The 13,254-nt window shown below is 43.4% G+C and overlaps 1 protein-coding gene across 1 annotated transcript in view; it reads right to left on the reverse strand.

Annotated features, from left to right (window-relative positions):
• The window catches only part of IL1RAPL2 (interleukin 1 receptor accessory protein like 2), a 550,737-nt gene that overhangs the window by 15,916 nt on the left and 521,567 nt on the right, over window positions 1-13,254 (reverse strand). The window contains exon 8 of the mRNA XM_044682654.1: window positions 10,355-10,498. Coding sequence (XP_044538589.1) covers window positions 10,355-10,498 — 144 coding nt within the window. The remainder of the gene's footprint in view (window positions 1-10,354; window positions 10,499-13,254) is intronic.

A 13,254-nucleotide genomic window follows, 5' to 3' on the forward strand; every position in this document is an offset into this window, starting at 1 on the left:
TCACTATCTTTTAAAGCACAGAATGAATCCTATCCCAGAGAGAAGCATCAAACCTTGGGCCACGGCTATGGGGGCTGATGGTCATAGCTGATGGCTCAGTAGCAAATCACAGTGAGAAAACATAACATGAGGGAGGGAGAACTAGAAGTAGAGTTGGGAAGATTAAGGTTCAAAACCCACCTCCGATACTTACTGTATGAATGCTTGGAAAGTTACGTCTTCTCCTTGGCCCTTGGTTTCTTCATTTATAAAAATAATTGGATCATGGGACCTCTGAGAGTCTTTCCAAGTCTTGCTCTATGAGCCTATGGGTAACCTTGAACAAATTATTTCTCCTCTCTAGGTTTCAGTTTCCACCTCAAAGATGAGAGAATTGAAGTAGATGGCCACTGGGGTCCCTTCCAGTTGTAACCTCCCTGGGCTTTATTCTCTTGAAGCAGTTAGACAAGATAGTGTCCAAGGTCCCTTCTTGCTCTAACTCTAGATCCTGTGATTCTAAGCTGGGTGGTATATCCAGGGCTTTACCCCATGCTATTCATTGTCTCACAGGCAGTGATTCAAACCAGAGCTTCCCAAAGAAGGCTTTGTTTGAAAATGTGCCCCCTGGCAGTACTGCCACTTGGGATTTTTCCTCTTCATGTAGTCAGTGAATTACTGTGTTTTACATCATGCATTTTCTCCCCGTTGTGGTAGAGGCTTAGAGCCCACATGATCAAAGAAAAAATGGACTTGTATTCTTTTTGTGAAATGAAACATTAATGAAGTCACAGCCAACCATGGCAGGGTTCCCCAAAGGATTTACAAGGGCCACACTGGAAAACTGAGAGTAATATTTGCAAATTTAATTTTTCTATAGAAAATGAGGGGGAAAAGGAGGCAGTTAATGTAGAGATGGCAGAATGCTATGAAACAATGATACTTATTAAGCTTATGTTACCTATCTATAAGAATCTTGTGGGAACTCAAGCAACAGGTAACTTGGAGAGTATATGAACGAGAAGGTGGATCTCGTTTATCCTATTGAAGGCAGAAGAGAGAAATGATGGCATATGAGCCCACTTCTGTTTCACAACTATTGGCAGTAGCCCACAGTCACCCCCAAGGGAAGCTCCTAGCCATATGGAGATTGTGAAAGGAGGATGATAGAGGTCTGATTCCCTTACCATGCTACCCTACATCTCATCCCTATCCTGCAAAGAGGACATGAGCTTGGCGTGCCCAAGATGGTGCCTGGAAATGGGGAGTAGCCAGTATTCTTCCTTGTGTCTTCTGGTTGGGAAAGATGACTATATGCCTTGTTGGAATGACCTGATTCCCTGGAGAATGTACATGGTGGAAATCTTGGTTGTTCAAGAGAGGGGCATCCTGTTTGAAAGGGCCTTTGGAGGTTCCTGAACAAATTCGGGTAAGAACAGACTGGCCATACCAACCCTTGATTCTGCTCCTATGGATATGCCTCTAACTTTCCCTCTGGCTATCATGAGATAACCCTTACAACTGAAAACCTACCAGGAAAAGGTAGGTCCCTGCCCCCCACATCAGGTTTTACTTTGGTAGATGTGCTTGCTGGTGCTGTTGCCTTTAACTCTCTCTGATCTACCATTTTCTCTATCTTTCATTGATCTGACCTTTGAGGCCTGCCTAATCCCTTCAGCCCTGCCTCACTTTCTGGACCAATCTTAAATGTGCTACGCCCATTCTTCCTTTTCAACATCTTTCATATGTTTCTCCTTCTCTATTCATGCAGCCACCAAGTTAGTTCGAGCCCTGATCACTTCTTGCTAGGATGATTGCAATAACCTCCTAATTGGTCTCCTGGTATTGAGTCTCTCCCCTCTCCAGTCCATAGTCCACACAGCTTACAAAAGTGATTTTTCTTCAAATACAGGTCTGACCAGATCAGTCCCCTGCTCAGTAAAATCTGATGGCTCTCCAGGATATAACAGAAATTCTTCAGTTTAGCATGTAAAGGCATTCGCAGCTTGGCTCCCACCTCCCTTTGCAGAATCACAGATTTATAGCTGAAAGGGAGCTTAGAAAGTCATCCTTATTTTACACATGAGGAAATGGTGGCTCAAAGATTATGTGACTTGTACAAGGTCACATAGGTAGTAAGCAACATTCAGGATTTGAACCTGGGTCCTCTGACTTCAAAGCCAGTTCTCTACTTGCTATTTCCTTATTTTACATTCTCCACTTCTATGTATTCTATGATCCAGCCCCATTGGTCTTCTTATTCTTCTCCATACATTGTCTATCTCCTATCCTCATATCTCTTTAGTGGCTGTCTTCCCTCAGCCCTAAAGCACACCCTATTCATCTCTTTTCCCTCATATTCCCCTTCCATGCAGTTACTACTGAAGTCCCCTCACAAATTACCGGTTATGTATTTTGGGTCATCTTTTATACATACATACATATATAATATATAGTCTCCCATAATGGTGTAGGAGCTCCTGGAATGTAGACTGGCTTTTTTTGGTCTTTGTATCCCCTGTACCTAGCACAGTGCTAGCCAAATTAATGCTTGCTGATCAATTATCCCCAAACCACCATCTATTCATATTGGTAAGCCTTTAAGTCTCAGCAGACCTTCTGAACTCCTGACCTTTGGGCTACTCTGACTATTTTGCCTGAATTTCTAGATTCTTGTCTTTGTCACTGACCACAGCCTGGCATGATAGCTGAATATTCCTAGGGCAGAAAGGAAACAGGCGTGTATCAAGTGCCTACTATGTGCCAGGTGCTATACTAAGCACTTTGCACGCATCATCTCATTTTGATCCCTGGAAGGTTCAGGTGCTGTAATTATCCCTATTTTACAGATGAGGAAGCTGAGGCAGACAGCAGTTAAGTGACTTGCCCAGGGTCAATCAACTAGTAAGTGACTGAGGCCAGATTTCAACTTAGGTCTTCCTGGCTCCAGGCCCATCCTTTCTCATCCACTAGCTGCCAGGGATTTCCGAACAGCAATTCATTTCTTTTAGTCTCAGTCATCTCATCTACAAAATAAGGGAGTGGGACTGATGACCTCTAAGGTCCTTTGAGCTCTAGATCTATGAGCCTGTGGCATAAAAACAGGAACTTACCAGGGCATGGTCTTCTTGGATTCCTGTTCACTTGAGCCCAGAGTTCAATCACTTGTGGCACCCAAATGGGCTGATGGATGGTCTCTACCTATCTTCTTAAATCTGAGTCCTGGTTTAAGGGGATCTTATATTTTAGTCACAACCTTTGGAGTTGAACAAAAAAGGTGAGTGCATCACAGAGGCAAGAGCTAGGAGGAAAGCAGCCAGGTCAGCTGACCTACCCTAGAGGATGCCAGCCCCAAACCTATCAGTGGCACAGATGCCAGAGATAAAAAGGACACTTCCAACCCATGGCAGCAGCCAAGAACAGGGCTTCAATAGTTGCAGCTGCTGCTCTCAGAGAGAAGCAGCGTGGATATAGCAAAGAAGGTTAACAGCAAGGTCGAGAAAAATTGTTTTAAAACCAAATGGTAATTTAAAGCAGCCGTGTTGCCAGGCTAAGTTAATGAGCCTTTGTGTGAGAGATCTCTGGACTCAGGTCTTCCAAACTGCCCTTCCTCCCCAGTCATCCTTTTTTCCTGTGTTGTATTCAGCTCCCCTTCAAGGCATCCAACCCCATAACCTTGGAGTCATCCTTAATTCTTCCCTCATCCTCCATAGCCAACCAATTGCCAAGTCCTAGGGCCTACGTCACCTATATCTCTTGCATCCTCCCCATGGTCTCCCTGCACTCAGCCACCACCTTAGGTTAGGCCCCCATTACTGTTCACCTGGACTTTTGGAATAGCCTCCTAATTGACCTTTCTGGGCTCAGTCTTTCTCCTCTCCAATGTACATTTTACCCAGCTGCCAGCTGGCTGTTTCAAAAGAGCAGATCCAACTATGTCACTTTCCAGTTCAGAAAACTTGCCTCTAGGATAAAATTCAAACTGGATCTGCCTGATATGGCCCTCCACAATCTGGATTCAACCTGTATTCCAGCTTTTTTTTTCCCACCCTTATGTCTGGACATACAATTTCACTGGAATAGAGATCTTCCAATGAGGAAATTCCCTCTACCGAAACCAGGTCAGCCCCCTTCTCTGCATTATATAATCTCTTAGAGGATGGAGTGCTGAACTTGGAATTAAGACCACCTGGTTTCCAATCTTGACTCAGACTCACTGTGTGACCCTAGTCAAAGTTACTTTACCTCTCATGTCTCAGAGAGATGGGGAGGGACTGGAAAGCAGATTGGAGCCATATTGTGGGAGGGCATTAAATCTCAGGCTGAGTCTGCATTTTACCTTGGAGGCAACAGAGATTTAGCAAAGGTTTTTGATTGGGGGAGTGGCATGGTCAGATCGGATCTTTGGCAGATCAGCAAGGGGCCTGTGCCCCTCATTTTCAGGTTGGTATTAGAGTCCTGGACCAGCTAGTCCCTATCATCCCCAAATCACCTACATTTCTCCTCATTTTTCTGGCTAATGCCCTTGAAAAGGCCTTCTTCAATCAGTGCCTTTGTGTCCTGGCCTCCCAGTCTCGTCACTTTGGTTTCCAACCTCATCATTCTGCTCTCTCCAAAGTTCCCAATGTAACTTAACTGTAAAATCTAATGACCTTTTCTTAATTCTTATTCCTCCTGATCTCTGCAACCTTTGACTCTATTGATCACCCTCTTCTCTCTAGGGTTGTGACCCTATTCTCTCTTAGTATTGCTACCTTATCTGAAGGTTCTTTCTCAGTCTCCATTGCTGGATCTTCATCTAGATTGTGTCCAATAATGGTGAGGATCCTCCAAGACTCTGGCCCGAGTCCTCTTTTCTTGTCCATTGATACAGTTTCACTTGGACATTTTAGCTCTCATAGACTCAATTATTTCTATGCTGATAATTCCCAGAGCTATTTACTGAGCCCTAGCCTTAGTCCTGAGCTCCATTCTTGCATCTCCAATTGCCTATTAAACATCTGAAACTGGATGTCCTGTAGATATCTTCAATTTACCACGTCCCTAAATGAACTCGTTATCTTCTTCCCTCTGCCCCAACCTTCTCCTCCTCCTTGCTTCTCTATCATGGTCAAGGATACCACCATCTTCTTAGTTACTCACCTAAGTGGTAGCTTTCTTAACTGCTTTCCCTCAGCTCCAATGTCCAACCAGTTGGTAAGGCCTATTGTTTCTCTATATAACAACTCACATAGATGCTTCTTTTTTCTGATCCTGCCAACATTCATTTTCTCGTGTTTAGGACACTGCAATTGCCTGCCTCAAGTTTCTCTTCCACTCTGATGTCACACTGATCTTTCTCAGGGTAGATCTGCCCCTGTAGTCAAATGCCAGTGGCTCCCTATTCTCCCCAGGATCAAATACAAACTTTTCCCTCTGGCTTTTAAAGCCTTTTGTCACCTGGCCCTCTCCTACCTTTCAAGTCTTCTCACTCCTCTCGTGTTCTCAGTGATCTAGTGAGACCAGTTTCCTTGCTGTTTCTAGCATGCAACCCTCCACCTCCTGCCTTTGTGCCTTTTAAATGGTCATACCCCATGCCTAGCATGCTCTCCCTTCTAGTTTCTCTGGCTTCCTTCAAGGCCCAAGTCAAATTCTGCCTTCTACAGGAAGCCTTTCCCTGCCCCTCTTCATTCTTGTACCTGCTGATCATTCCCAATTTCTCCTTGTTTGTACAAAGCTTGTATAAAGTTTATATGAAGTTTTTTTTTTGTTTTTTTTTTTTTTGCGTGCTGTCTCCCCCATTGGGCTATGAGCTGTTTGAGAGCTGGGTCTGACTTTTGTCTGTCTTTGAATTCCCAGCACTTAGCATGGAAAGCCCGCACATAGTAGGCACTTAATAAAGACTCACTGGCTGTGAATAAGGGGAAGAGAAGCCCCAAACTAGCCCTCTCCTTTCCTCAGTTAGGAATGGGGCCAACAAAGCTGGAGGGAGGAAGAGAGAGACCTTTGCTGTAGACTCCCTTGTGTCACCTGGGCCCTGTCCAACAACTATTTTCAGTTTGGTGCTAGTCTCCTGGACTAGCTACTCCCTATTGTCCACCAATCAGAGGGCAGAGAATAATTGTGTCTCTGGGCTTCCATCCAATGAAATCGAGGTTTGGTGTCTCGCTCTGCTTATGGTACAGTTGTAACAGGATCCTTAAGCATGGAGGGAAGAGTGGCCAACCCCCACCCCCATACAAATGGACAGGTGCTACCAAGTCAGTCCAGGGGCCTCTTTTGGCAATTGTGAAGTTCACTGGGGCTTGGCCTGAGTCTTGCATCCCATTCTCCCAACTTCCCTTCAGCATTTGTCCTCATTCACTTTCATCTGAATGATCAGAAGGAACCCTAATTAGGCCATTGAGCTATATAAGCACTTTCCAATACATTATCCTCTTTAGTCTTCATGGTGACCCTGTCAGGGAAGCACTTTGGGTAAAATTATCATACCTTTCAGCAAATGAGGAAACTGGGGCAGAGAGTGAACCTGGGTAGGTTATCCAACCAGGAAGCGACCTAAGTGAGATTCACATGCACATATTTCCCAACTCTCTGTTCACTGGTCTTTCTACTTAGCCTCCTGTCTCATTGTTTCCCTCAGTCGAGGATCAATCAACAAACATGATTAAGTGGTTACATTTATGAATAAGAAGATGTTTTTGACATCTTCTTGACATGTTCTTGACAGTTTGACAACTTTGACAACTTCTTGAAAGTTCTTGACAAACCTCAAAGAGCTATATAAATGGCAACTATTATTACTAATATCATTGTCTTTGTTGTTGTTGAGGACATGACACTGTACTAAGTGCCAGAGTGGAAAACCAAGTCTTCTCCTTCCTCCATCATGCTCTCAGATTGTACCAGTGCCTACTTTAGTTTACTGAGCTGTGAAGTGCTTCTCAAGATAGAACAGCCCATAGAGTCTGTTGCCACTTTCACCCAGCTCAGGAAGTAGCAGTCTTCCCTACTTGGGCCCAGTGATCCACCACTCCTTAGCTGGCCCTGCTTTCCTAGGCCACTGGATAATGCAGGATAGACCATTCTTAGGCTCACAGAATTATAGTATAATAGCTCTAGAGCTAGAAGAGCCCTCCCAAAGCCATCTAATCCTACTCCTCCATTTTACAGATGAGGAAACAGAGGGCCTGGAAGGGAAATGACTTGCTCAAAGTAGCTAGTAATTGGCAGAATATGATGAAAGAACAGGCTCTGGCGTGAAGAGGGCCTGAGATCAAATCTGGACTTTAAAGCTTAATTACTTGTGTAACTTGGGCTGCTATGTACATCATTGCAGAGCTATATAGAGCAGGGTGGCTTCAAGTGTCTATTTGCCATGCCACTAGAAGTGAGAGCACAGAGTGCTTTCCCTACAGCAATGATTATCTGAATCAATCTAGGCAGGGAGAGGCTTCTATTCTAGACACTTGGAAGTGGGTACTACAACCTTCCCATGTGACATCATACCTTTGGGACCAGTGACTGCTTCCTCTACAACAAAGTTCAACTTCTCAGGAGACTGTGAGAGACCCCAGAGGTCATCTAGTGTGTCTTCTTATTTTACTGAGGGGGAAACTGGGGAATCAGGAGGTCAAGTGACTTGTCCAAGGTTACACAAAGGATCCTAGATCTATAGCAGGAAAGGAGCTCAGATGCAATCTTGTCCAAACTCCTTATTTTACATAAGGGGAAACTGAGCCCAAAGGAGGTCAAGTGACTTGTCTAAAGGATTTTAGATCTAGCTGGAAGGAATATCAGTGGCCACCAAGGCCAATCCACTACATCTTCTCATCACAGAAGAGCAAAAGTGAGGTGCCTGCTTGTCCAAATTCACCCATATTAGAAATTATTAGATTAGAAATCTAGAAATGGAAGGGATGCCTCCTTTCCTGCAATAGACCCCAATCTTATACTTTACAGAAGAGGAAATAAAGGCCTGGGGAAATCAAGTGACTCATGATTATAGTCTAACCTTATTTTAAAGATGAGAAAACTGAGGCCAAGTGATTTAGGACCACAGGATAAAATGTTCAGAGCTGGAAGCAAGTTTAGAGGCCAGCCCCCTCATCTTAGAGATGTGGAAACTGAGGCTCAGGGAAATGGGTTGACTTAACTAAGGTTACACAGGTAGTGTCAAAGGCCAGATTTGAACTCAGATCCCCTGATTCTTTCAGCTATGCCTTACAATTTGATTTCATTAAGCAAGGAGAGAGGTTGGGCACAGTCCAGGGTTTCAAATGGTGACAGCTCAAAATACATGATGAATGGTCACTTGACTGTCCTTTGGTACTCAGGAGGTATATCCTAGTATACAGTATTACCTATGTGTAACTAGTAAAGGCCTACTTTCCAAATGGGTGAGGTTGTGGAATTATTGATGCAATCAAGTCACCCACCTTTCCCTCTCCATGAAAGAAACCTCAGAAATTCCAGGTTGCCCCCAGCACTCTGTCCTTCATAGACCATAGCTCCTTTGAGGTCATACTATTAAAGAAACAAACCCCTCCTCAACTGTACAATGAGGGGACTGGACTGAATGACCTCTGATGGTCAAATACCTGGCCCTATTTCCCACATCAGAGGGAAATACCCCCTACCTTGATAAACCCAAGAGATCCCAAAGCCCCTTAGCATAACAACTTTTTCTGCCTGAATTTTCTTTCTATTGAAAAGCAATTTTGGGAATTTGCCTCTGCCTCCTGAATCACTGGTTATTTGCTGTTCTTAAAATAGGTCTGAGGAACAGGCACCAGAGAACAGAGCCCTTCTTGTTGATGGGGTGACCTGGTCTGAGTCTTAGCCTGCTTAGAGAATTTGAAGCCAAGGAGTGTGGTGGAAAGAACAGTGGCTGGGTGTGGTGGCACTTGTCTGCAATGTCCTGCTTCTAGGGAGGCACAGGCTGCTGGATCACTTGATCCCTGGGGTTCTGAGCTGCAATAAGGCAGATGTAGACCAGGTGTCCATTCTAAATCTGACACCAAGATGATGGGCCCCTGGGAGCGAGGGGTCATGAAGCTGCTGTCTAAAGAGGAGAAAAACGGTCCAGGTCAGAAACAGAACAGGTCAGCAAAACTCCCATGCTAATCAGCAGTGGGATTGGCCATTGAATGGTCCTTGTAACTCTAACCTGGAGGAGATAGACCATTTTAAAAAAAGGAAGAAAAGGAAGGAAGGAAGAAAGAAAGAAACTGCAAACATTGGCCTGGAATTTTGGAGACATGGGTTCTAGTTTTGCCTCTGCTGTGTGACCGTGGGCTGGTTCTACTCCCTCTCTAGTCCCATACTTGTTCTTCTGTCAAAAAAAAGGCTTTGGGGTGTAGTGATTTTGAAGGTCCCTAGTTCTGACAGGCAAAGAAGAATCTAGTTGCAGAATCCTGTTTCAAAGACACTAAATAGTCTGTGCGTGAGGAATTAAGGTAGAAGGAGCTGTGTGTCAGGAGTTTTCATTCGTATTGATTTGGTACAAAGCAATTTGCTCAGTGGAAAATAAGGCAGTCATTCCAGAATGTCAGAGTAGCAGAGCTCAGCTGAATGTCTTATTGAAGTCTGCAGTGGAAGCTTTTCTTGGGTCATTTCTGGGAAATGCGTGAAAATTAGAGACCACATCCTGGATGCCTGTGCCCTGGGCTTCCTTGGAAAAGAGTGTGGTCCTTTTTGTATCCCCAGCACCTAGTACAGCATCTGGCATGTAATAAACGATTAATAAATAAATGCTTACGGTCCCAAGAATCTAGCCTCATTATAAAGGACCTTTGAATCTAGAGTAAATTCTTCATTTTAAAGGAGAGGAACCTGAGGCCCAGGGACCTGCCCAAGGTCATGCCTAGGCTCCTAGTTCTAGAGATGGAAGGGAACTCAGAAGGGCCTCTGGTTCAACCCCTTCATTTTATAGGAGAAGAAATTGTGACATAGCATGGCTAAATGACTCACCTAAGGTCCTATATGCAATCATAGATGTAGAGATGAAAGGGCTCTCAGAGGCCATCAATTTAATTCCATAATTTTACAGAGGAAGAAACTGAGGCCCATTTAGGTGAAGTGGCTTGCCCAAGGTCTCATAGGTAAAGTTTGAATTTGAACTCAAATCCCACAACTAGAAGTTGAGTGCTTTTCCCGTTATGCCATGTTTGCTAATTGATTCTGTACTCCTGGGAGAATATACATACAAACCTCAATAGAACTGTAAATATATACTAAAATGTGTCTTTGATGCAACTGATCATTCCATGTGTATATGGGGGGGGGCAGGGGAAATGGAATCAATCCTAATTTGCTTCTCACAAAGGATGTCCTTCCTTGGTCTCCTTGATCAACTAGTGCCTTTGAAACAGAATTCAACACTCAGATGGCGACTTACCATCTGCATCTTCATTGTTTCCAAAGTTCTGTCGGTAGAAAAGTAGCAACTCAATGTTATAGCATTTATAGATGATGATAAGGAGCACAAGAAGAAGTAGGATTGCTCCCAGGCCTCCCGCCAGCTCGATCTTGTAGATTAAATCTGGAACACAGAGAACACACAGAAAAGGAGAATGAATTCCAGGGCACCAGGATGGCCACACAGTCCTTCCTGGTCTCTCCTTGTACAGAACATTGGGCCAATTCCATGGTTAAAAACGATGGGGAACAGATTGGCCATGTACGTCAGATCTCCGCCTAGTGCCCCCTACTTAGCTACATCATTCCTTAGTGGTTCACATCAAGGCTAGCTGGACCCTGGGGATGTTTGGGTACATCAGTATGATGATCTAGTTCTCCCCCATTTCACTTAAATTCTGCTTTTTTAAAATATCAATCCATGTTGAGAAGACACAGGCATTTCATTTTCCTTTGCATTCAAAGCTCTAATGCTACAAATAACTGATTGCTTTCAAAGGTGTGATGAACTGGCTAGTAATTTGAACTTGGAATTAAGAAGCCCTGGGTTCAAATCCCACCTCAGACACATACAAGTTGGGTAATCTTGGGCATGCCCCTTCTCCTTGGGTCTCAGTTTCCTCCTCTGTAATGAGAAAGTTGGATTCTATGATCTTTGAGGTCCCTTCCAGCTTGAAAAATCTCAGCCTATGATTTTCTGATGAGCTCCTTGAGATTCTAAGATGTTCATTCGATGATGCTCATTTGACAAATAACTTGTTCAGTCATAACTATTGTATGTCCCTTTATACATTCCCAAATGTGAACTTCAAGCAATTCCTGGCATCTAGTCCAACCCCTTCATTTTACAGAAGAGGAAACTGAGGCACAGAAGTTCAATGTGACTTGTCAAAGAAGTAATACTGGGACTGAGTATTAGAGACAGGCCTCAAACCTGGATTGAGTTCAGTGACTCCAAATCTAATGCCACGGGAATGAAGAGGGGGTAAAATCCTGTCTTTACCACCTTGGTGACCTCTGCCAAATTAGCTTCCCTTCTCTAGGTCTTAGTTCCTTCTTCTGTTAAAAAGAAGAGGGTCAAATCCGGCCTCAGACACTTCCCAGCTGTGTGACCCTGGGCAAGTCACTTGACCCCCATTGCCTACCCTTACCACTCTTCCACCTATAAGTCAATACAAAGAAGTTAAGGGTTTAAAATAAAAAAAAATTAAAAAAAAGAAGAGGGTCAAATAGATCATTCCAAAGAGCCCATTTCTCTCAAAGTGCTGGGAGAGGGTGGGGTCAGGGTGTTTCTAGTTGGCTCCATCTGTTTCAGTTTGCCCAGCACCCCTGATTCCCACCCTACCACAAATGAGCTCTGCCGAGCCCTCTCTACTGTGCAATTACTTAGAAATTTCTGATCCAATAATGCTCCAGGTACTACATAGCTATATTCACATATGTAATAGCATTTGTAATGGAATATGTATGTAATAGCATTCAACTTCCTGCATTCGTCCTCCCAAAGTTTCTATTTGATTCTTTGAATCTGAGCTACTTCATTTATCCTTTGCCTAAATGTACAGTAGGCTACAGGTATTTTATCCACTTTCCACAAGCAGGAAGATAGTTTGATTTCAACTAACATCCCCAAACACATCTTTTTTTTTAAACATTTATTAATATTCATTTTTAACCTGTTTACATGCTTCATGCCCCTACTTTCCCCTTCACCCCCCGCTCTCCCCCCACCCATGGCCAATGCACATTTCCACTGGTTTTGTCATGTGTCCTTGTTCAGGGCCTATTTCCATATTGTTGGTAGTTGCATTGGTGTGGTCGTTTCGAGTCTACATCCCCAATCATGTCCGCCTCAACCCATGCATTCAAGTAATTGTTTATCTTCTATGTTTCCTCTCCTGCAGTTCTTCCTCTGAATGTGGGTAGCATCTTTACCATAAATCCCTCAGAATAGTCCTGGGTCATTGCATTGCTGCTGGTACAGAGGTCCATTACATTCAATTTTACCACAGTATATCAGTCTCTGTGTACAATGTTCTTCTGGCTCTGCTCTTTCGCTCTGCATCAGTTCCTGGAGGTCTTTCCAGTTCACCTGGAACTCCTCTAGTTTATTATTCCTTTTAGCACAATAGTATTCCATCACCCGCATATACCACAGTTTGTTCAGCCATTCCCCAATTGAAGGGCATTCCCTCCTTTTCCAGTTTTTTGCCACTACAAAAAGCGCAGCTATAAATATTTTCATACAAGTCTGTTTATCTATGATCTCTTTGGGGTACAAACCCAATAATGGTATGGCTGGATCAAAGGGAAGGCATTCTTTTATAGCCCTTTGACCATAGTTCCAAATTGCCAGCCAAAATGGTTGTATCGTTTCACAACTCCACCAGCAATGCATTAATGTCCCAATTTTGCCACATTCCCTCCAGCATTCATTACTCTCCCCTTCTTTCATTTTAGCCAATCTGCTAGGTGTGAGGTGATACCTCAGAGTTGTTTTGATTTGCATTTCTCTAATTATTAGAGATTTAGAACACTTTCTCATGTGCTTATTGATACTTTTGATTTCTTTACCTGAAAATTGCCTATTCATGTCTCTTGCCCATTTTTCAATTGGGGAATGGCTTGATTTTTTTATACAATTGATTTAACTCCTTGTATATTTGAGTAATTAGACCCCGTCAGAGTTTTTTGTTATGAAGATTTTTTCCCAATTTGTTGTTTCCCTTCTGATTTTGACTACATTGTTTTTGTTTGTACAGAAGCTTTTTAGCTTAATATAATCAAAACCATTTAATTTACATTTTGTAATTTTCTCTAACTCTTGCTTGGTTTTAAAATCTTTCCTTTCCCAGAGATCTGACAGGTATACTATTTTGT

The sequence above is a fragment of the Gracilinanus agilis genome, chromosome X (genome assembly GCF_016433145.1).
Source record: "Gracilinanus agilis isolate LMUSP501 chromosome X, AgileGrace, whole genome shotgun sequence".
NCBI classification, from domain to species: domain Eukaryota; kingdom Metazoa; phylum Chordata; class Mammalia; order Didelphimorphia; family Didelphidae; genus Gracilinanus; species Gracilinanus agilis.